A 22,459-nucleotide genomic window follows, 5' to 3' on the forward strand; every position below is an offset into this window, starting at 1 on the left:
AGACACGGAAACAATCACCCACAAACAAACAGTGAAACAGACAACCAACGACACCTGCCTCTGATTGAGAACCATACTAGGCCGAACACAGAAAAACAACCTAGACACACAAAACATAGAATGCCCACCCAGCTCACGTCCTGACCAACACTAAAACAAGGAAAACACAAAAGAACTATGGTCAGAACGTGACACACGCTGCGCATTGGTCCTCCGATCCTTCTCGCTTCTCCTCCTCAGAAGAGGAGGAGGAATGCCGTTACACATCAACTTCATGTAATTGTCAATAAAGGGTCAACACTGCAAATATTGACTCTTTGCCTCAACTTCATGTAATTGTCAATAAAAGCCTTGGAAATGTATGAAATTCTTGTAATTATACTTCAGTATTCCATAGTAACATCTGACAAAAATATCTAAGACAGTGAAGCAGCAAACTTTGTAGAAATTAATATTTGTGTCATTCTCAACACTTTTGGCCACGACATTACATACCAGCCCTACCCAAAGGGAAGAGGTGGGCAGGCCAGGGACTTGGCTGGTTGAGAGCACTACAGGGCAGGCGTACACAGTGCAGAGCAGCGGGCACTGCTGAATGCTAAGCACGCCTTAAAAGAGAGCCCTTTGTCAGAATCCACCCTTAATGAATAGACTGCTCAGCATTTGAGAGTGTGTGGGATCTGTACAGCATTCTTCTCAAGTCAAGTCTGTTTGTCCATTTTAACCATTGCAATGCCTAATGGAGCAAATATCATGACTAGAAAATATACTCTACTAATTCATGCAGGGGCTTATCCAAGACCCAGTGGTACAGCACACATTGTGGTGGAGGAATCGTCCCAGACAACCCTCCCTCTGAACAGGCAGGCACCCCAGCTGTCAGTCTGAATTAGGCCAGGCCTTAGATCCCCACCACGAATCAGGACAGGACAGACTAAGTCCTCCGATAGGGAGTCAGAGTACAGGCGAAGAACGGGACGGCAGCTCCTCTCAGGATACAGTCCAGACAAAGTTTGCAGGTATGGGAAAGCTTATGAATGGGGATTTCACATGGTCTTTTGAAAGCTATTACAGTTCCTGTAAGCAGCTGTTTTTTAATGAAGTACTAATTGTCAAATTACTTACTAACTTTGATGAGTTTTAGAATAACAAGCACAGAGAGAGCATCCTTCTAGTACAGTAGAAAGCAGCTTGATTCTTGAAAAATGTGGAATCTGATTCTATTCTAGTGCCTTATTGGAATCATTTTCTTTCTTTTTTTCTTTCTCTCTTTCTCTCTGTGTCTGTATGTATGTGTATGGGTGTGTGTGTGTGTGTGTGTGTGGTCTAACTTTACTATCATTTTGGGTTCCAAAAGTCCTCACAAGGACAGTAAAACAAGGAAGATTCTGACAAGGCTATTTTAGGCTTAGGGGTTAGGTTTAGGGTTAGGGTTCGAATTAGGGTTAGGGGATAGGTTTAGGGTTAGGAGTTAGGGTTATGGTTAGAGGTTAGGGAAAATAAGATTTTGAATGGGAATAAATGTTTTCTTGAGCACTTGTATAGTAAAACCAATGTGTGTGTGTGTGTGTGTGTGTGTGTGTGTGTTTATCACAGACGTTTTGGGATTTTCCTCCTGTTTTTTCACTCTAGTATCTACTTTCAGCCAATACACTGAGAATACAAACATTAAGAACCATGACATAGACTGACCAGGTGGATATAAGTGAAAGTTATGATCCCTTATTGATGTCACTTGTTAAACCACTTTAATCAGTGTAGACGAAGGGGAGGAGACAGGTTAAATAAGGATTTTTAAGCCTTGACACAACTGAGTCATGGATTGTGTACAGTATGTGTGTCATTCAGAGGGTGACAAAAAGACTGCAACGCTGATGGGTTTTTCTCGCTCAACAGTTTCCTGTGTGTATCAGGAATGGTCCACCACCCAAAGGACATCCAGCCACCTTGACACATATTTGGGAAGCATTGGAGTCAACATGGGCCAACATCCCTGTGGATTGCTTTCAACACCTTGTAGAGTCCATGCCCTGACGAATTGAGGCTGTTCTGAGGGCAAAAGGGGGTGCAACTCAATATTAGGAAAGTGTTCCTAATGTTTTGTAAACTCTGTGTATGTCCTGTCGGGAATAGTCTGTCTAGCCATGTTTGATAAAAATCAATTTGAATAATACTATATTGGTTAAGAATAAGAAATGAGGAAGAGAGAGAGCGAAAGACATTCAGGGAGGGGAAGGAAAACGTTAAAAAAATTATCTTTGAGGCAGCAGTCACTGAGGGAAGGGCAGCCGGATACCACTAGTGGGTGGCGCCTGATGATTGTATCTGAGCCATGGACACACATAGCAGCAAGCCTCTCTTTTACATACTCCCTTTCCCTAAACAGGAATAGATGTCATGTTTTAAACAGGAATAGTTTTTATATATTTTAAACAGGAATGGATGTAGTAGGCGGTTTTCTGTCACACAGTTTCTTACATCATCCCTTCTGTCTGGATTTTTCTCAGAATTCACCCAGAAAACAACAATTCGGCACAGACTGAGACTTCTGGATCCTACAGTGTTTTATAGCACTATCTACTCTTACCAGTGGCTGCTGGAAAAGGAGGAGAAACTGCTGCCTGAGGCCTGAGAACAGGGAGGCTAAGTTTCTAACACTGCCACACAGGCAGCTCAACAGTCATGTCAGCCTCCCTCCTGGACGCTGATCCCATCTATGCCACGGTTGTCCACACTGCCAAGGCCAAGGCATGGGAGTCACCAGGTGCCGTGTCTGTACCTCCAGTCAGGCTGAGGGCTCCGGTGGACCTGAAGCTGACCCGCAGCCTCTCCAAGTCAGACTCAGACCTGTTTGCGTCTTCCCTGAGTGAAGAGGATGGGGGTCTGAACGGCCACTGTGAGTCTGTGACCAACTGCAGCTCTGGGAAAAAACGGATGGAGAGATCGCCCTCCTTCGCCTCAGAGTGGGATGAGGTAATACTCTGGGCTCTCTGGGTGGGAGAAGAGGCAGGGATTGGCACTGGGAGAGTTAATGCATAGACCGGCTACCAATTGAGCTTTTTAACTCCTATAGGGGCTCGGGGGAAAGGAGGGGGAGTATTGTAATGAGGGATAAAGAGAGGAAGGAAGAAGAGTGAGAGGCAGGAGGGGAAGGGGCAGCAGTGGCACTGACTTTACCTATACAGTCACTGCAGAATGCCTGCAGGCAAGTGCTGAACGCATGAGTGGCCTGATCACTCCCACCGATACCCCATAGCAGCCCTGGCACAAAAGGCTAATTGGGCTTGGAATGTCACTCCAGATACAGCCAGACTGCTTCCCAGAGGTCAGCCCATGCCTGGTCTCCCCTGTTCCCACTGTTTCTCCTGCTCTCTGGAAGGCTAATACAGGACAGAGCCCCAGCCTCAGCGCTTACTGTATGTTTACAGATTCCATCCTGGTCTAAAGATGCATTGTGCTAAACTCTAGTCTAGATAGAGGTTATTGCCTCTTTTGGCTTAGCAGTGTCTCCCCCCGTGGCCATTCCCCCTGTTATTCCCTAGTTCCCCGGCCCTCTCTCTGCTCTCCCCTCTACTCTCTGCTCCCTGACAATACTGTTTACTCAGGCCCTGCTGGGTGGGGTGTCCTGTTCTCAAGGGCATCCTGTTTTGCAGCTGCCCCCGTGTGTTTGTTTCTCGTGTAGATTTTAGGGATTCATTTGGAGCAGGATGGGGGAGAGGACGCAGGGACAAATACTTACTCAGACATACTCATAAGGAGCTTAACAACGGCCCGTCCCCCTCAGACAGTCCAGAGCCCGGGTCTATTACGCATACACACACACACACACACACACACACACACACACACACACACACACACACTGTTCATAATTGTCTGAAGTAATTTACCGGTATATTTGTGATTTCTTGTCATTAGCCTGCCCTATGCTTGTCCCAATTATTTGATTTGATGTAAGGGTTATATTGAGGGCATTTAAGCATAAGAGTGGTCCTCCATGCGGGAAAGCACTCTAGCAAGCAAGGGATCATCACACGGTATGCTAATGACAGGTTTGATGACATCAATTATCAACAGCTTTACATCTTGAGCACATTTGTTAAATTCTTTAAAGGAACAAGTGTCCAAACCAGACATGTTAAAGATTGCATATCTCCATACCTCCACTCATTAGTAATGCTTTGAACATCTCCATTCATTGGTGATACTTTGAATATCTTCATTAATTAGTGAGAGTACTTCAAATTAGCTTTTTATATCAGAGAGATGATTGTGGTTGTAGTGTGTGTTTGCTCGTGCGTGCATATAAGTGTGTTGTGGCATGCTCTCGTCCATTTCCCTCATTGTGTTAACATTGCTCTAGTCTATTGGGGCGCTGGCTGAAAATAATTTCAGCTTGGAAAGACTAACATGTTCAGCACATATGCTGGTTTAAGTCCTTCCATAATTCATGTGGCTAGCTGGGGCAGAGATCTATTTATAATATCTAGTTTGACAAACTCACCTGACAGATTGGGTCTGCATTGGCTCACCCAGCGAAACACATCCACCTGATGTCCCCATCCCACTGCGCCAGACTGACAGAGAGCAGGCTGTGTCGGGCATGTGAGCAAATATGCTTGATTGAACATCTGATTAAACGTCTCCTCTCGTCATCTAGGCATGGAGCCAATGGGCAGTTCAGCTGTGAACATAGTCCATAGGTGAAACAGGCATGACAATGAGATCCATAAAAAAACTCCCGTCTTTGAGGTGCCCTCTTGGTTCCACCATCAGTCTATTAGTCTGTACTGTGGCCTGTCCTGCATTAGTGATCCTGTTACATACCAATCTGGCTTAACCCCCTGCCTCATATTACCTCCTGATGGCTAAACTTCACCGTTCATTTGTAATACACACTACCTTTAAAAAGTTTGGGGTCACTTAGAAATGTCCTTATTTTTTAAAGAAAAGCACATTTTTTGTCCATTTAAAATAACATCAACTTGATCAATTTGATTTAATGGACAAAAAAATGCTTTTCTTTCAAAAACAAGGACATTTCTAAGTGACCTCAAACTTTTGAACTGTAGTGTACCTGCAGTGAAAAGGCAATACTTATGGACCACACATTCTTATTGTGCCTAGATACTGAGAAAGGCAGGAGAAAAGTTCCATAAAGAGCTGCTGCTATTCAATCTGGCAAAGGGATTTACAGTCCAGGCTCCTAACTGCTAATTGGTAAAGTAGTTTAATGGCTATCCAGCTCAAAGCTTATAGCTGACAGTGATTCGTCATGATCTACACAGATGGGTATATAATTAACCAATTAACTTTTGTTCATATGGGGACAGCTAAATTAATAGCTGTGGCTTGACTGTCTTAAATTAGTTGAATTCCCATAAAAAATAATGTGGATACTATACATTACTATACAGATTTAATCCTGAGCGATAGACCCATGAAAGGCCCTGGTTAGGGTAAGCTTCCCAACAGGTCTTCTCCCTGGGTCCTTGACGTGGGTAACAGAACAGTGTGACAGCAGCAGAGATTGAAGTGCCCACTAAGAGGATTAGCATATAGATCCCACCTGAATACAGTCTGATCACTTTTAAGAAGAGCACAATTGATTTAACAGAGTCCATCAACAGGCCCTTGACTTCATAACTGTGCTATAATATTTATAATGTAATATACTTCTTTGTGGTCACCATTAGAGGTCGACCGATTATGATTTTTCAACGCCGATACCGACACCGATTATTGGAGGATCAAAAAAAGCCGATAGCGATTAATCGGCCGATTATTTGTTTTTTATTTGTAATAATGACAATTACAACAATACTGAATGAACACTTATTTTAACTTAATATAATACATCAATAAAAATCTATTTAGCCTCAAATAAATAATGAAACATGTTCAATTTGGTTGAAATAATGCAAAAACAAAGTGTTGGAGAAGTAAAAGTGCAATATGTGCCATGTAAAAAAGCTAACGTTTGAGTTCCTTGCTCAGAACATGAGAACATATGAAAGTTGGTGGTTCCTTTTAACATGAGACTTCAATATTCCAAGGTAAGATGTTTTAGGTTGTAGTTAATATAGTATTTATAGGACTATTTCTCTCTATACCATTTGTATTTCATATACCTTTGACTATTGGATGTTCTTATAGGCACTATAGTATTGCCAGTGTAACAGTATAGCTTCCGTCCCTCTCCCCGCCCCAACCTGGGCTCAAACCAGGAACACATCGAAAACAGCCACACTCGAAGCAGCGTTACCCATCTCTCCACAAAAGCCGCGGCCCTTGCAGAGCAAGGGGAATAACTACTCCAAGTCTCAGAGCGAGTGACGTTGAAACGCTATTAGCGCGCACCCCGCTAACTAGCTAGCCATTTCACATCGGTTACACCAGCCATTAGGCTGATAGGCTTGAAGTCATAAACAGAGCTGTGCTTGCGAAGAGCTGCTGGAAAAACGCACGAAAGTGCTGTTTGAATGAATGCTTACGAGCCTGCTGCTGCCTAACATCGCTCAGTCAGACTGCTCTATCAAATCATAGACTTAATTATAACATAACACAGAAATACGAGCCTTTGGTCATTAATATGGTCGAATCCGGAAACTATCATTTCAAAAACAAAACGTTTATTCTTTCAGTGAAATACGGAACCGTTCTGTATTTTATCTAACGGGTGGCATCCATAAGTCTAAATATTCTTGTTACATTGCACAACCTTCAATGTATGTCATAATTACGTAAAATTCTGGCAAATTAGTTCACAATGAGCCAGGCTGCCCCCCAGCCGCACCAATGTGTCGGAGGAAACACCGTGCACCTGGCAACCTTGGTTAGCGCGCACTGCGCCCAGCCCGCCACAGGAGTCGCTGGTGCGCGATGAGACAAGGATTTCCCTACCGCAAACCCAGAGTCTCTGGTGGCAAAGCTGGCGCTGCAGTACGGCGCCCTTAACCACTGCGCCACCCGGGAGGCCAACTAGTGATTATGATTGATTGATTGATTGTTTTTTATAAGATAAGTTTAATGCTAGCTAGCAACTTACCTTGGCTTCTACTGCATTCGAGTAACAGGCGTACAATGAGAGGCAGGTGGTTAGAACGTTGGACTAGTTAACTATAAGGTTGCAAGATTGGCTCCTCCGAGCTGACAATGTGAAAATATGTCGTTCTGCCCCTGAACAAGGCAGTTAACCCACCGTTCCTAGGCCGTCATTGAAAATAAGAATGTGTTCTTAACTGACTTGCCTAGTTAAATAAAGGTCTAAAAAAATAAAAAATAAGAATCTGCAAAATCGGCGCCCAAATATACCCATTTCCGATTGTTATGAAAACTTGAAATCAGCCCTATTTAATCGGCCATTCCGATTAATTGGTCGACCTCTAGTCACCATACTTGATTATTCCCACTCATTGTCACACTAATCAAAGGCTTGCCACTCAAGAGCTTACTGGAAAATAGTGCATATGTGCATTCTACTGTAAGACAATTCACAATTCAGTTTGAAAAATCATCTATTATGTTATGCGTTATGATAGCTACACTGACTAGTTTTTTGTACACATTTTCCACCGATTTGTTCTCTACTGATGTCCTGCACATCTGGAAAGAGTGATGATGTGGGACAGTTATGTAGCCTTAATTCTATTACTCTCGGGCTGAAATAATATACCTCTTTAATTGTAGTGAGATGGAATTCCTCAAAAAGCTGCTTTTGGGCCGAGATAAGATGCACTATGGGCAATGTGGTGCTGGTATGTGTGTGATATAGAATGTAACTGGGTTAATTCAAAGTGGAATATGTAAGGTTTGTATCGCTGTAGGGAGCTGCCATGCTTCCCACGTGTCTGACTTCTAAATGAATCAAGGCTTTTCCTGAGTGTTTATGCCACTAGCAAAGTGCATAGGACTTCTCAAATACTAAATATTGCATTAAATAGCCCTTTATTTGTCTCCAGTGTAATTAGTGAAAGCAAATTCAGATTTTCATCCTCTTATAGTTGTATACAATACAGATTTAATCACAGGATAGCACTGTATTATGGCATTAGCTACCACTTGAACAGTTAGTGAACAGTTAGCTCCCTCCATGGCTCTGAGAATCTCTCTTCCCATAATCCCAGTCTGTCTAGAGGAAAGGGTGCTGGAGAATGTCACACTAGTTCTCACACAAAAATACAAGGCTAAACTGTGCAATATTACTGCAATATTCTTCTTGACTTTGCTTTTAAGATACATTATGATCCTTTCTTTTCCAAGAGAGAAGAGGTTTTAGGTCCATAATCTGCTGTATTGTTCTGTGTTAACCCCCAGGCAGACTTGTTGTTTCTCTCTGTATACTGCATGTTTTCCCTTTCTGTTCAGAGAAGGGACAGAGAGCCTTATTTAATCTCATAAAGGTAATTTTGCAGAGATCTATTTGCCCTGCCACTTTCCCATGTGCTTCGTGCACACAAGGTTCAAACGCTTTAAATTGTGAGTGACCCTATTACCCCGCTGTGTTTTTGCTGAGTGGTGGAGGGAGTGTGAATGACCATTAAAATGCTACCAACATTTTTGTGTAAATGCTGACCAGGCCACTTGCGCACATGCGTCTGCATGATGATTTTGTCCACCCACACCAGACACGATCAGGGCACGCAGGTTGGAATATCAAAATTAACTCTGAACCAACTACAGTGCCTTGCGAAAGTATTCGGCCCCCTTGAACTTTGTGACCTTTTGCCACATTTCAGGCTTCAAACATAAAGATATAAAACTGTATTTTTTTGTGAAGAATCAACAACAAGTGGGACACAATCATGAAGTGGAACGACATTTATTGGATATTTCAAACTTTTTTAACAAATCAAAAACTGAAAAATTGGGCGTGCAAAATTATTCAGCCCCCTTAAGTTAATACTTTGTAGCGCTACCTTTTGCTGCGATTACAGCTGTAAGTCGCTTGGGGTATGTCTCTATCAGTTTTGCACATCGAGAGACTGACATTTTTTCCCATTCCTCCTTGCAAAACAGCTCGAGCTCAGTGAGGTTGGATGGAGAGCATTTGTGAACAGCAGTTTTCAGTTCTTTCCACAGATTCTCGATTGGATTCAGGTCTGGACTTTGACTTGGCCATTCTAACACCTGGAAATGTTTATTTTTGAACCATTCCATTGTAGATTTTGCTTTATGTTTTGGATCATTGTCTTGTTGGAAGACAAATCTCCGTCCCAGTCTCAGGTCTTTTGCAGACTCCATCAGGTTTTCTTCCAGAATGGTCCTGTATTTGGCTTCATCCATCTTCCCATCAATTTTAACCATCTTCCCTGTCCCTGCTGAAGAAAAGCAGGCCCAAACCATGATGCTGCCACCACCATGTTTGACAGTGGGGATGGTGTGTTCAGCTGTGTTGCTTTTACGCCAAACATAACGTTTTGCATTGTTGCCAAAAAGTTCAATTTTGGTTTCATCTGACCAGAGCACCTTCTTCCACATGTTTGGTGTGTCTCCCAGGTGGCTTGTGGCAAACTTTAAACGACACTTTTTATGGATATCTTTAAGAAATGGCTTTCTTCTTGCCACTCTTCCATAAAGGCCAGATTTGTGCAATACACGACTGATTGTTGTCCTATGGACAGAGTCTCCCACCTCAGCTGTAGATCTCTGCAGTTCATCCAGAGTGATCATGGGCCTCTTTGCTGCATCTCTGATCAGTCTTCTCCTTGTATGATCTGAAAGTTTAGAGGGACGGCCAGGTCTTGGTAGATTTGCAGTGGTCTGATACTCCTTCCATTTCAATATTATCGCTTGCACAGTGCTCCTTGGGATGTTTAAAGCTTGGGAAATCTTTTTGTATCCAAATCCGGCTTTAAACTTCTTCACAACAGTATCTCGGACCTGCCTGGTGTGTTCCTTGTTCTTCATGATGCTCTCTGCGCTTTTAACGGACCTCTGAGACTATCACAGTGCAGGTGCATTTATACGGAGACTTGATTACACACAGGTGGATTGTATTTATCATCATTAGTCATTTAGGTCAACATTGGATCATTCAGAGATCCTCACTGAACTTCCGGAGAGAGTTTGCTGCACTGAAAGTAAAGGGGCTGAATAATTTTGCACGCCCAATTTTTCAGTTTTTGATTTGTTAAAAAAGTTTGAAATATCCAATAAATGTTGTTCCACTTCATGATTGTGTCCCACTTGTTGTTGATTCTTCACAAAAAAATACAGTTTTATATCTTTATGTTTGAAGCCTGAAATGTGGCAAAAGGTCGCAAAGTTCAAGGGGGCCGAATACTTTTGCAAGGCACTGTATATAAACTTGGTGGCAGGTTGAAAAGCATTAAACATTTATGGCAATTTAGCTAGCTAGCTTGCTGTTGCTAGCTAATTTGTCCTGGGATATAAACATTGGGTTGTTATTTCACCTGAAATGCACATGGCCCTCTCCTCCAACAATTAATTCACAGATAAAAGGGTAAACCGAGTTTGTTTCTAGTAATCTCTCCCTTAGGATTCTTCTTCTTCATTGGACTTTGTATGGCAGTTGGCAACCAAGTTTAAGGTGCATTACCACCATCAACAGGAGTGTGGACCTCAGTACATTTTTCAATCACCCATGTGGGAATATGCTCATAAAAACCAATGAGGAGATGGGTGAGGCGGGACTTGCAGCGCGTCAAGCGTCACAAATAGAAACAAGTTATATTTTAGCGCCTGGCTATGTAGACACTTGTTGACGCACGCGAGCAGTGTGGGAGAAATGATTGAATAACATGTTTGTGTACATTTATTTTGCAATGCTCGCACACGCAAGCTGTGTGGTCAGCATGTTACTCTTAAACAACCCTCCTCCGTCTTCAGCCCTCCTCCTCAGTCAGCCTCCATGTTCAATCAACATTACACTGTCTGTAAACATACAGACACAAGATATATGAGCAAATGTTGAAGCTTATTAATCAAGGACTTGGCCTGTCTTAAGAAATGTTAGCAGTAAAGGATAAGGTTACAGACTTTGAAAATATACTATATTACATTTATTTGTGTTATGGAAATGATGAATATGTTTAATAGTGCTATTGTTGAATCTTAGGGTAGCCATATCTGGTTTGTTCTGCTTCTCCTCCTCAGATTGACAAGATAATGAACCTGATTGGAGCAGGCATCGAATCGTCCAATGACAAGCAGTGCATATCCCCAGGTAAATGTTATTTATTTGTATTGTCTTGAATACCTTCATGTAGGTAAATGCTGCAGTAAGCTGTATGTCAGCCTTGCGATAGAGTGTTCTGGTAAAGGGTTAACCTTCATTACAGGTAGAATGTGTCTTCGATGTGTCTTCGACTAACAGCCAACAACCCTATTATCTAAGACATAAATGATAGCCGGTGGGAATTGTGGTGGAGTACCCCACCAAGGTAGTGGCATTGCTGGCAACACTGGCTGTGACCCTTTGGGGGATGGTCACATTCTGACAATCAGGGAGGGGGCAGAATACTGTGGCCTTGGCAGCACAGCATCATAATGGTCTGACTGCACAGGGGGTGCCGGGGAAAAAGGGTCTACACAAGGAACCAGCGTGAGTGTGTGTTTTGGGGAAGGGGGGTATCCAATCTCCATCAGCCAGGAATATACATTGGCTTATCAAATCTTCCCATCCCTGCTCAATTTTGGTACGCCTCTCAAACAACTACAATGGTATATGCATTCACATAGCAAGTCTACTCTTGAGCTAGGCTCTGGGGATGAAACAACTGTTTGTGTATGTGTGTGCATGAGGGCCTGTGTAGGTGGGGGTATTGGTGGAAGGGGAGAGGTGTAGATGTGTATGTGTGGATGGGGCGTGTGCTTGTATGCATCAAACAGACGTTTCTATAGAGTAATGATGTTAGGGACCATACAGGATGGAATCACAAGCTGTAATATAAAATAAATAATTTCTGCATGCCTAAATGTTGATTTTCTACTGCTTGTCCTTGATAAAGATAACAATCCTTTGTAGGAAGTGCCTACATCATTATTTTTCAATTGTGGGAAGGAATTAATGTATGCGTATAAAAATTAAATAATGACATGTAGTATAACCGAGGCGAAAAGGTTAGACATGCTTATGGCTACTAACCTGGTTTTGTTCTGTAAGTGGCACTTTGTTCTCTTTTCAAGTGTCCCAACCTCTTAAGGACCCTAGGATCTATGTGTACGGGGGTGGTCTGTCAGTCACAGGGACGACATCTCTACTTGGGAAGGGGAAGGTTTTTGGGGGAGGGAAATTGTAGGATAACTAGAGGTCTTCTTAGAGCCAGTTGGGGCTACAGTATGTTTAGCAGGGCATCTATCATGGTACAGCTACATGGATAACAGACAGGTATTGATTCTGGTGGCACTGGTAGGTATGGATAAGTATCTCAAAATGGTGACTAGGATAGTGGTAAGTTTGTCAAATAGAGTCCAACATGGTAATTGGTGAATTGAGTATAGCAAGCTATAATTCCAATGGTTTGGTGATAATAGGGAAAGAAGAGCAGTTTTTACATGGTTAAAGGAAAAGGATGACGTTATTTATTGTCTACAGGAAATGTATCATTTCGTACATTCTGATGAAGTGGCTTGGGAAAAAAGTGGGATGGTCAAATCTATTTCTGTCACGGTGCTAAGGAATTCAAAAGGTGATATAATTCTTATAAAAAACAATCTAGATCTTGAGGTGCAATCTGTTAAACTAGATCCAAAAGGAAGATGGATTGCTTTCAATGTACTACTTGAAGATAAAAAGTTATGGCTAATAAATCTATATGGACCGAATAATGACGATTCAAAATATTTATAATAATCAAATTAGTTTCCAAGATACAAATAACTATTGTAGGGGACTACAACACATTTTAAAGTACGTAAATAGACCATAAAGACTATCATACTACCAACTATCACCCTCTAGCGCTCAAAGAGATTATGATAATTATGGATACGTTGGGATTGACAGCTATTTGGAGGCTTAAAAAATCGGATCTCATAAGATATACTTGGAGGAGACTTAATCAAGCTAGTCGGATTGATAATTTTCTGGTATCCTTTTCTATGGTGCCAAAAGTGAAAAAGGTATTGATTTAAGAATTGAATGTGATCAGATCATCAACATATCCCTCCATATACAGTTGAAGTCGGAAGTTTACATACACTTAGGTTGGAGTCATTAAAACTTGTTTTTCAAACCCTCCACAAATTCATGTTAACAAACAATAGTTTTGGCAAGTCGGTTAGGACATCTACTTTGGGCATGACACAAGTCATTTTTCCAACAATTGTTTACAGACAGATTATTTCACTTATAATTCACTGTATCACAATTCCAGTGGGTCAAAAGTTTACATACACTAAGTTGACTGTGCCTTTAAACAGCTTGGGCAATTCCCTGAAAATTATGGCATGGCTTTAGAAGCTTCTAGACTAATTGACATCATTTGAGTCAATTGGAGGTGTACCTGTGGATGTATTTCAAGGCCTACCTTCAAACTCAGTGCCTCTTTGCATGACATCATGGAAAAATCAAAATAAATCAGTCAAGACCTCAGAAAAAACATTGTAGACCTCCACAAGTCTGGTTCATCCTTGGCAACAATTTCCAAATGTTTGAAGGTACCACATTCAACTGTGCAAACAATAGTACGCAAGTATAAACACCATGGGAACACACAGCCATCATACCGCTCAGGAAGGAGACACATTCTGTCTCCTAGAGATGAACGTATTTTGGTGCGAAAAGTGCAAATCAATCCCAGAACAACAGCAAAGGACCATATGAAGATGCTGGAGGAAACGGGTACAAAAGTATCTATATCCACAGTAAAATCAGTCCTATGTCGACATAACCTGAAAGGCCGATCAGCAAGGAAGAAGCCACTGCTCCAAAACAGCCACAAAAAAGCCAGACTATGGTTTGCAACTGCACTTGGGGACAAAGATCGTACTTTTTGGAGAAATGTCCTCTGGTCTGATGAAACAAAAATATAACTGTTTGGCGATAATGACCATGGTTATGTTTGGTGGAAAAAGGGGAGGCTTGCAAGCCAAAGAACACCATCCCAACCGTGAAGAACAGGGGTAGCAGCATCATGTTGTGGGGGTGCTTTGCTACAGGAGGGACTGGTCACAAAATTGATGGCTTCATGAGGCAGGAAATTATCTGCATATATTGAAGCAACATCTCAAGACATCAGCTTGGTCGAAAATGGGTCTTCCATTTGGACAATGACCCCAAGCATACTTCCAAAGTTCTGGCAAAATGGCTTAAGGACAACAACGTCAAGGTATTGGAGTGGCCATCACAAAGCCCTGACCTCAATCCTATAGAAAATTTGTGGGCAGAACTGAAAAAGCTTATGCAAGCAAGGAGGCCTACAATCCTGACTCAATTACACCAGCTCTGTCAGGAGGAATTGGCCAAGATTCACCCAACTTATTGTGGGAAGCTTGTTGAAGGCTACCCAAAACGTTTGACCCAAGTTAAACAATTTAAAGGCAATGCTACCAAATACAAATTGAGTGTATGTAAACTTCTGACCCACTGGGAATGTGATGAAATAAATAAAAGCTGAAATAAATCATTCTCTCTACTATTATTCTGACATTTCACATTCTTAAAATTAAAGTGGTGATCCTAACTGACCTAAGACAGGGAATTTTTACTCTGATTAAATGTCAGGAATTGTGAAAAACTGAGTATAAATGTATTTGGTTAAGGTGTATGTAAATTTCTAACTTCAACTGTAACAATGACAAACTTTCCACGAGGACAGGGATATTGGAAATTTAACCAGGGATTATTGACTGACACTACTTTCTTAACAAAAACAAAGGAATTCATAACATACTTTTTGTTGAACAATACAGGTTCAGGGGACCCACTTATCATATGGGATGCCTTTAAGTGTGCCTTCAGAGGCCATTCAATTCAACGTTCATCCCAAAAACAAAAATGTTATCGGTCAATGGAGAAAAGACTTACAACAGAAATTGAAAATCTAACATTACACGTCGATGGTGTAGATAAATGTAATACATAAGCATTAAATAATCTAGATTTGAAACAAAACGAGTTTGAGGAACTTATTCAGGAAAGAAAGGTTTCATCTTTATAAAAAATACTGAGCAAATTGGATGGAGAACTGCAAAAAAAGTTTTTTTCTAAACCTTCAATATAGAAACACAACCAAAAAGATCCTATAATTTTTTTCCGCAAACGATGTAGAAATCTTTATCTCACCAACAGAGATTTGTTTTAATGAGGAAGTACAATTTTTTAAACAATTGTTATTTTGTCAAGTTCCTTCAACCTCACTTGATGATGAGTTTTGTGATATCCTTCTCGCCCAAAAAATAGATTAAACTATCTGCAACAGAAAAAAAGTATGGTTGTGAAGTATTAATTGCAAATGACGTGCTATGGTTGGCAATTGATTTCTATCAGACGGGGAAAACCCCTGGTCTTGATTGCAGTCCAATAGAGATATGTACAACTTCTTATGAACTACTGACATATCCATGACTATCATGTTTTAATTACTCATATATAAATGGCAGACTGTCGGACACACAAACAGAGGGACAGATTTTTTCTCCTACTGAAGCAGGAGCCAGGGGGGCAATACAAAGACCCCATCTCATAAAAAAATTGGAGGCCCCTTCAATGTTGCAATACAAAACTATTGGCAAAACTTATTGCTCATAGAATAAAAAAGGTCCTACCAGTTATGTACAACAATTCATCACGATCAGACGGGATTCTTAAAAAGAAGATAAATTGGAGACAACATTAGACAACTACTAGAAATAATGGAAGACAATGAGAGTGCAGGGAAACCAGGTACAGTATAATCTTTATGGCAGATTTTGAGGAAGCCTTTGATACAGTATGTCTAGAATCTGTTTACAAGTGCCTGTATTTTTTTACTTTGGAGAATCTTTAATAAAATGTGTTAAAGTAATGTACAACAACCTTATATGTAAAATAATAAATAATGGTTACTTCTTTGATAACTTTGAATTGTCAAGAAGTTTAAACAAGGATGCCCTCTGTCGCCATACCTATTTATTATGGCCATTGAACTGTTAGCTAATGATAACATTAAAGGGCTAAACATGTTTGGATTACAGACAAAAGTATCAATGTACTCCGATGATTCAAGTTTTCTCTTGAGTCCTCAATCTTCAACCTTGAAGGGCCTCATTAAGGAACTGGATCATTTCTCCAGTTTCTCTGGACTAAAGCCCAACTATGATAAGTGTACTATATTAAGGATTTGGTCTCTAAAAGACACAAAATTTAAATTGCCATGTGGTCTCCCGATTAAATGGGTGGATGGTAAAGTCGATATGCTTGGTGTACATATCCTGGAAAAGTTGAGCGAAGTTGCAACAATACATTTTGATAGAAAACTTTACAAAATAGATAGAATCTTGAAAATGTGGTGAGGGAAACACCTATCCATTTACATGAAGATTACCCTGATTCATTTTCTAGTGATATCACAGTTTACATATTTCTTCATGGCTCTAATGACTCCGGGAGAGTCCTTTTCAAACCATGCGAGAACAAAAATCTTTCACTTATTTGGAATGGCAAACCAGATGAAGTTAAACGAGCATATTTACATAATGAAAATGAGTTTTGAAGGCTTTAAATCTCTCTCATAAAGCCTCCATTGTACCAAAATTATATCTAAATCCAAACTGGAGAGAGGCCCATCCATTGTTTAAGATTGGGCTCTTTGCCTTTTTGCAGATGAAAACTTTACATTTTAGGTGGATTGACAATGGATCCCTGTTTAAAGTATCGTCCTTTTAAAAATATGTCATACAGAGTTGGGTACAATTTCAATTTCATCCTCCAGAAAAGGTATATCTAATATTACAGCTAATAATATGGCTAAACACCAATGTACTGATAGAAAAATATATACACTACTGTTCAAAAGTTTGGGGTCACTTAGAAATGTCCTTGTTTTTTTAAAGAAAAGCACATTTTTTGTCAATTAAAATAACATCAAATTGATCAGAAATACAGTGTAGACATTGTTAATGTTGTAAATGACTATTGTAGCTGGAAACTGCAGATGTTTTATGGACTATCTACATAGGCGTACAGAGGCCCATTATCAGCAACCATCACTCCTGTGTTCCAATGGCACGTTGTGTTAGCTAATCCAAGTTTATTATTTTAAAAGGCTAATTGATCATTAGTAAACCCTTTTGCAATTATGTTAGCACAGATGAAAACTGTTGTGCTGATTCAAGAAGTAATAAAACTGGCCTTCTTTAGACTAGTTGAGTATCTGGAGCATAAGCATATGTGGGTTCGATTACAGGCTCAAAATGGCCAGAAACAAAGAACTTTCTACGGAAACTCATCAGTCTAGTCAGTCTATTATTGTTCTGAGAAATGAAGGCTGCGAAAAATTGCCAAGAAACTGAAGATCTCTTACTACGCTGTGTACTAGTCCCTTCACGGAACAGCACAAACTGAACCAGAATAGAAAGAGGAGTGGGATGCCCAGGTGCACAACTGAGCAAGAGGACAAGTACATTAGATTGTCTAGTTTGAGAAACAGATAACAGCTAATAGCTTCATTAAATAGTAACTGCAAACACCATTCTTTCAGAAGAAAGGTCTTTATTTCTGGCCGTTTTGAGCCAGTTTTATTGCTTCTTTAATCATAACAGCAGTTTTCAGCTGTGCTAACATAACTGCAAAAGGGTTTACTAATGATCAATTAGCCTTTTAAAATTATAAACTTGGAGTAGCTAACACAACGTGCCATTGGAACACAGGAGTGATGGTTGCTGATAATGGGCCTCTGTACGCCTATGTAGATATTCCATAAAATATCTGCCGTTTCTAGGTACAATAGTAATTTACAACATTGACAATTTCTACACTGTATTTCTGATCAATTTGATGTTATTTTAATCAACAAAAATTCAGATTTTTTTCAAAAACAAGGACATTTCTAAGTGACCCTGAAACTTTTGAACGGTATTGTATATATTGGGAAAAAATGTACAAGAAGGCTATAATATTTATGAAGAACATTGTAAACAAGGCCGGTAAAATGATGTCACACAATTAACTAACAACAGTGTATGAAGGTATAAGACAAAATTCTAACCAACTCATCGCGGCTATTCCACAAATTGGAAGAGACAATTACTTAAAGAAGAAATTAAAGAATTAGTCTTTCTGCCACCCATTAAAAGTCATAAAATGCTTAAAATTATTAATATAAATTGAAAATGTATCAGTTTTACTTAAAGTCAAAATGTTTTACACCAATGTCGTATAAAATTCAAGTTGACATCGGGTCTATGAACTGATATATAAAACAACAATTGATTCATAAATCTGTTCGTTTCAATTTGAGCTATTATATAAAATACTTACTCCAAAAAGAATGCTCAAAATATGGGGCATTGAACAGTCAGCCTTGTGCAGACTCTGCCATGCGGAAGCAGAGCATATTTTCTGATACTGTCCATCGGTAGCTTGCTTTTGGAGTCAGGTCCAGGACTGGTTGTTATGCCATAATATCAGGGTCCAGATGGACCTGCAAACTGTATTCCTTATGGGATCTGAAAAACACGATCAGTCAATGGGAAATATCATTATACTCTTGGTTAAAGTATTTATTTTCAGGGCAACATCTGTAAAAAAAAATACAAATAGGGAGGTTCAGGACCATCGTAAGACATCACAGTAAAATGGAGGGATGTATTGCAAAAGGAAATAGCAACATTGCATTAAATTGGGAGAGATGGGTTCATCTGTGGACATCGGAGGGTTGGAGTTAAGATCACAATGATTGGTGGATTGGCCGCAGTGTGTGAAAATCCAGAACTTGAAAAAAAGGAAATGAAGAATATATATATATATACAGTGGGGCAAAGAAGTATTTAGTCAGCCACCAATTGTGCAAGTTCTCCCACTTAAAAAGATGAGAGGCCTGTAATTTTCATCATAGGTACACTTCAACCATGACAGACAAAATGAGAAAAAAAATCCAGAAAATCACATTGTAGGATTTTTAATGAATTTATTTGCAAATTATGGTGGAAAATAAGTATTTGGTCAATAACAAAAGTTTATCTCAATACTTTGTTATATACCCTTTGTTGGCAATGACAGAGGTCGAACATTTTCTGTAAGTCTTCACAAGGATTTCACACACTGTTGCTGGTATTTTGGCCCATTCCTCCATGCAGATCTCCTCTAGAGCAGTGATGTTTTGGGGCTGTTGCTGGGCAACACGGACTTTCAACTCCCTCCAAAGATTTTCTATGGGGTTGAGCTCTGGAGACTGGCTAGGCCACTCCAGGTCCTTGAAATGCTTCTTACGACTTATGTCATCTGTATTGGTTTTTCGTGGGGTGAAGTGTATTTCCACTTTAAAATAAATCTAATTTAAAACTCACTTGACTGTCATTTTTCCTGTGCTGTGTCTCAATAGTGGCTGAATTGATGCTCTGCTTCATCGAGTCTGTCCTTCAGGCTGTGCTCAGGGGGAAGCCAACTGGCAATGGCTGAATTTGTTTAGATTACATTCCCAACTTGATATATGGTATCTCCCTTGCACAACAGCCTCCCTTAGATCCCTCTATAAGACTATGTACCTCAGTGAATTATGGGTCATTTTGCTTTGAGGATTTTTTGTCAAACTCATATTGATAATGACACTCTTTAGGCGTAATGTTGTAACATGTATTGTAGGTGGGCCTAATGTACATTATCTTGTGAATTAATTTGCAGAAATAGCTAGCTACCCACTGCAGGCTGACTGTGCTGTGGTCTTTTTCATGACATCATACAGCACAGCTGCCTCCCTCTGACGATGTGTGCCCATTACACCGAACAGGCCTCAGTCATAACGTCCATAAATTATCCTTGACACATCATTTATTATCATTAGTCATAAAACTCACCAATTTAGTTTTTCCTCTCCTTCACTTAAAAATATGTATTGTATCCCAATTACTCGATACCTCTGGATATTATTTTTATTTCCTTTTCTTTTCAAACCTGAGGTTATTGTTCTCTACGTAATGTGGCTGGAAAATACGGTAATTGATGTGTTTGTTGATATAGATGGTGCTACTAGACTAGTTCTGTATTTACATTTGTCATACAGAGGACTTAGCAGGAGCCTGTCACAGATTTAGCTGAGTCATAGCTTGCTGATTTTATCTCCTGATTGTACTCAGGCTTATTACACTGTCATTGGAATTGGATCCAGGGAGAGAGGGGGAGAGAATGAGTGAGGGAGGGAGAAGACAAATTGTCACTCTTCTACCCTCCCTTATCCCACCATTGTAAAATTGCTCAATTTTCCCACATTCCTTCCATCCCTCTCTCCCATTCCTCCCATCCCCCTCTCTCCATAGATCATTTCCCAGGGATGGCCTGGAGCCAAGTTGTGCTAATTAATTCTAAACTATACGATTTTTTAATATGAGACTGCTGTGCCAAGTTGCCCTTCCAGAAACATCCCTGCAATTCCATGTGGCATTTTGAACGCTTAAGCATTGTGCTGTTTGCATTTGTGGTTTGAAGGTGCTTCAATTGTCTGTTACATGAGCATTGAGTAAATGAGCTTAAAAGGGAGCAGGGAAAGAGAGAGAGAGCTTTCCTAACAACACACAGGAGACATCCTGCAGCTCAGTTTGTGTATGCCATTCTTCTGACGTTCAAAGGAATAGAGTCCGTCTTCCGTTCCCGTGAATTAATTCAACTCTGCGGCTCATTTCGCGGAGTTGTTGATGTGTTGACAGGGAGCAAACATTCCTCTCACGCTGATAAAATAGACAGTGCTTCATCTAGGCAGTAGAGCGTTTACCTCTCCCTAAATAGGTCTGTCTGGTTTCCCTCTGAGCCAAGTCTAGACCTAGGTAGCTTTCTCTTTCCATATGCAAAAGCACACTAGCCCAAACTGGATGTCAAGACCCATTTACCAGGCTGAGCTGGTGACCCAGTTCCCCCTAACAGTAACAGGAGCGATGGAGTGACCCTCTGTCAGTCAGTAATTAGGCCCGCTGGTCCCTGGGAGGGGTTGTCGTCCCAAATGAATGGCTGTAATTGGGTGGTGAGGGCTGATATTTTATACAGGCATTGTTTGAGTGATATAGTAAAGGAGCTGACATGGGTGAAGCTTGGGGGGAAGGGGGAAAGGAGAGGGGTCTGACTGAAACATAATGAGTGTTCTCCAATCTTTCCTATTTTTCATTACCATCTTCTCTCCCCCACATGCACATTTCATCACCTTCACTATTCATCTTCTTCTGTGTGTCTCTTTTCTGTCTTCTCCTTTTCTCTCCCCCTCCCTTTCTCTCTATCTCAGAGTGTGTCTAATAGAAGGGCTGTCTGTTCTTGATTATGAATTATAAGCGTTAGCTCTTGCTCGCTTGGATGTGTGGCCACAAAGACAGGGCCAAGATTCACAAAACACTTCTTAGGCAAAAACATAAGAAGAAAAATAGGCAGTTCATAAGATAGTTTGTAAGTGCAATTCCTCCACAATATCTTAAGATTTCATGATTTTCTTACGAACCTCGCAAATATCTTCTTACAAACTTCTTAAATATCTTCTTAAGATGATTCTCGCTAGGCAACCAATTTAGCTAGCTTTTTAGCTAGCAATGGCAATCATGTTAGCATATTTCGTTCTGAGATTACAATTCTAAAACATGCTCTTGAGTTTCAAATATTAATACTGAAACTTTCAGATGAAGTTTGTGAGTGAATTGAACAATTGCTTTCATTCGCTTATTTTCTCACTGCCCTGAGTTTATGACAAGGGTTTAGCTATCTTGGATTTAAAAACATTTCCAAGAGCAAATCCAAGAGCTTTCTTTTCAATAATCTAATTTCTTCCGAACATTTTGCTTATTAAGGAGAAACATAAGAAATAATGCAAGAACATTTCCAATAACCTTTTTGAGGAATATAAACTTTTCTCAACTTTCTAAGTCTATAGTTAAGGAAAATATTGCAGTGAAGAAGAAGGTTTTGTGAATATGGGCCCTGACCTTTACCTGATCGTTAAGGCACAGCAATTGGGTCACAGCTGGCCAATTACGGCAGGAGCTCAATCGATTGCTCCTCACTTTGCTTCTGTAACCATCACTTCTCCTCTGGCCAGCTGGCTGGGGATGTGATGTGTGAGGTGTTCACAGGCAGACTGAAAGCCTGAATAATTACTCTATGCCTGCAGCTGCATCCAGATAACACCAGTGATGGAAGCAGTAAGCAGCCCTGCGTAGGTGGGTGCTAATGCCTATTTGGACATATGTCAATAGATGTCTGTGTGCTCATTTGTATCATCCTGTTGCATTTCACTGTATGATTCCAGCAGTAATCTGACCTGTAAACGTCATGCATCAACTGTTTTATTTGTGATATGTGCTAACATGAAAACAGAAGTTAATG

The 22,459-nt window shown here is 40.4% G+C and overlaps 1 protein-coding gene across 6 annotated transcripts in view; it reads left to right on the forward strand.

The window, feature by feature from the left end:
• The first annotated feature begins 665 nt into the window (after window positions 1–665).
• The window catches only part of LOC110527982 (ankyrin repeat and SAM domain-containing protein 1A), a 46,692-nt gene continuing 24,898 nt past the window's right edge, over window positions 666–22,459 (forward strand). For 2 of the 6 annotated variants that reach the window (XM_021609650.2, XM_021609653.2), the window contains exons 1-2: window positions 2,051–2,973; window positions 11,119–11,188. In XM_021609650.2, the coding sequence (XP_021465325.1) occupies window positions 2,683–2,973; window positions 11,119–11,188 (361 nt within the window). In that variant the 5' untranslated portion in view covers window positions 2,051–2,682. Of the gene's footprint in view, window positions 1,020–2,048; window positions 2,974–11,118; window positions 11,189–22,459 lie in introns of those variants that run through there. The other 4 variants (XM_021609648.2, XM_036983489.1, XM_021609651.2 and 1 more) reach the window with 4 other exon arrangements.

The sequence above is a fragment of the Oncorhynchus mykiss genome, chromosome 7 (assembly GCF_013265735.2).
Source record: "Oncorhynchus mykiss isolate Arlee chromosome 7, USDA_OmykA_1.1, whole genome shotgun sequence".
NCBI lineage: Eukaryota > Metazoa > Chordata > Actinopteri > Salmoniformes > Salmonidae > Oncorhynchus > Oncorhynchus mykiss.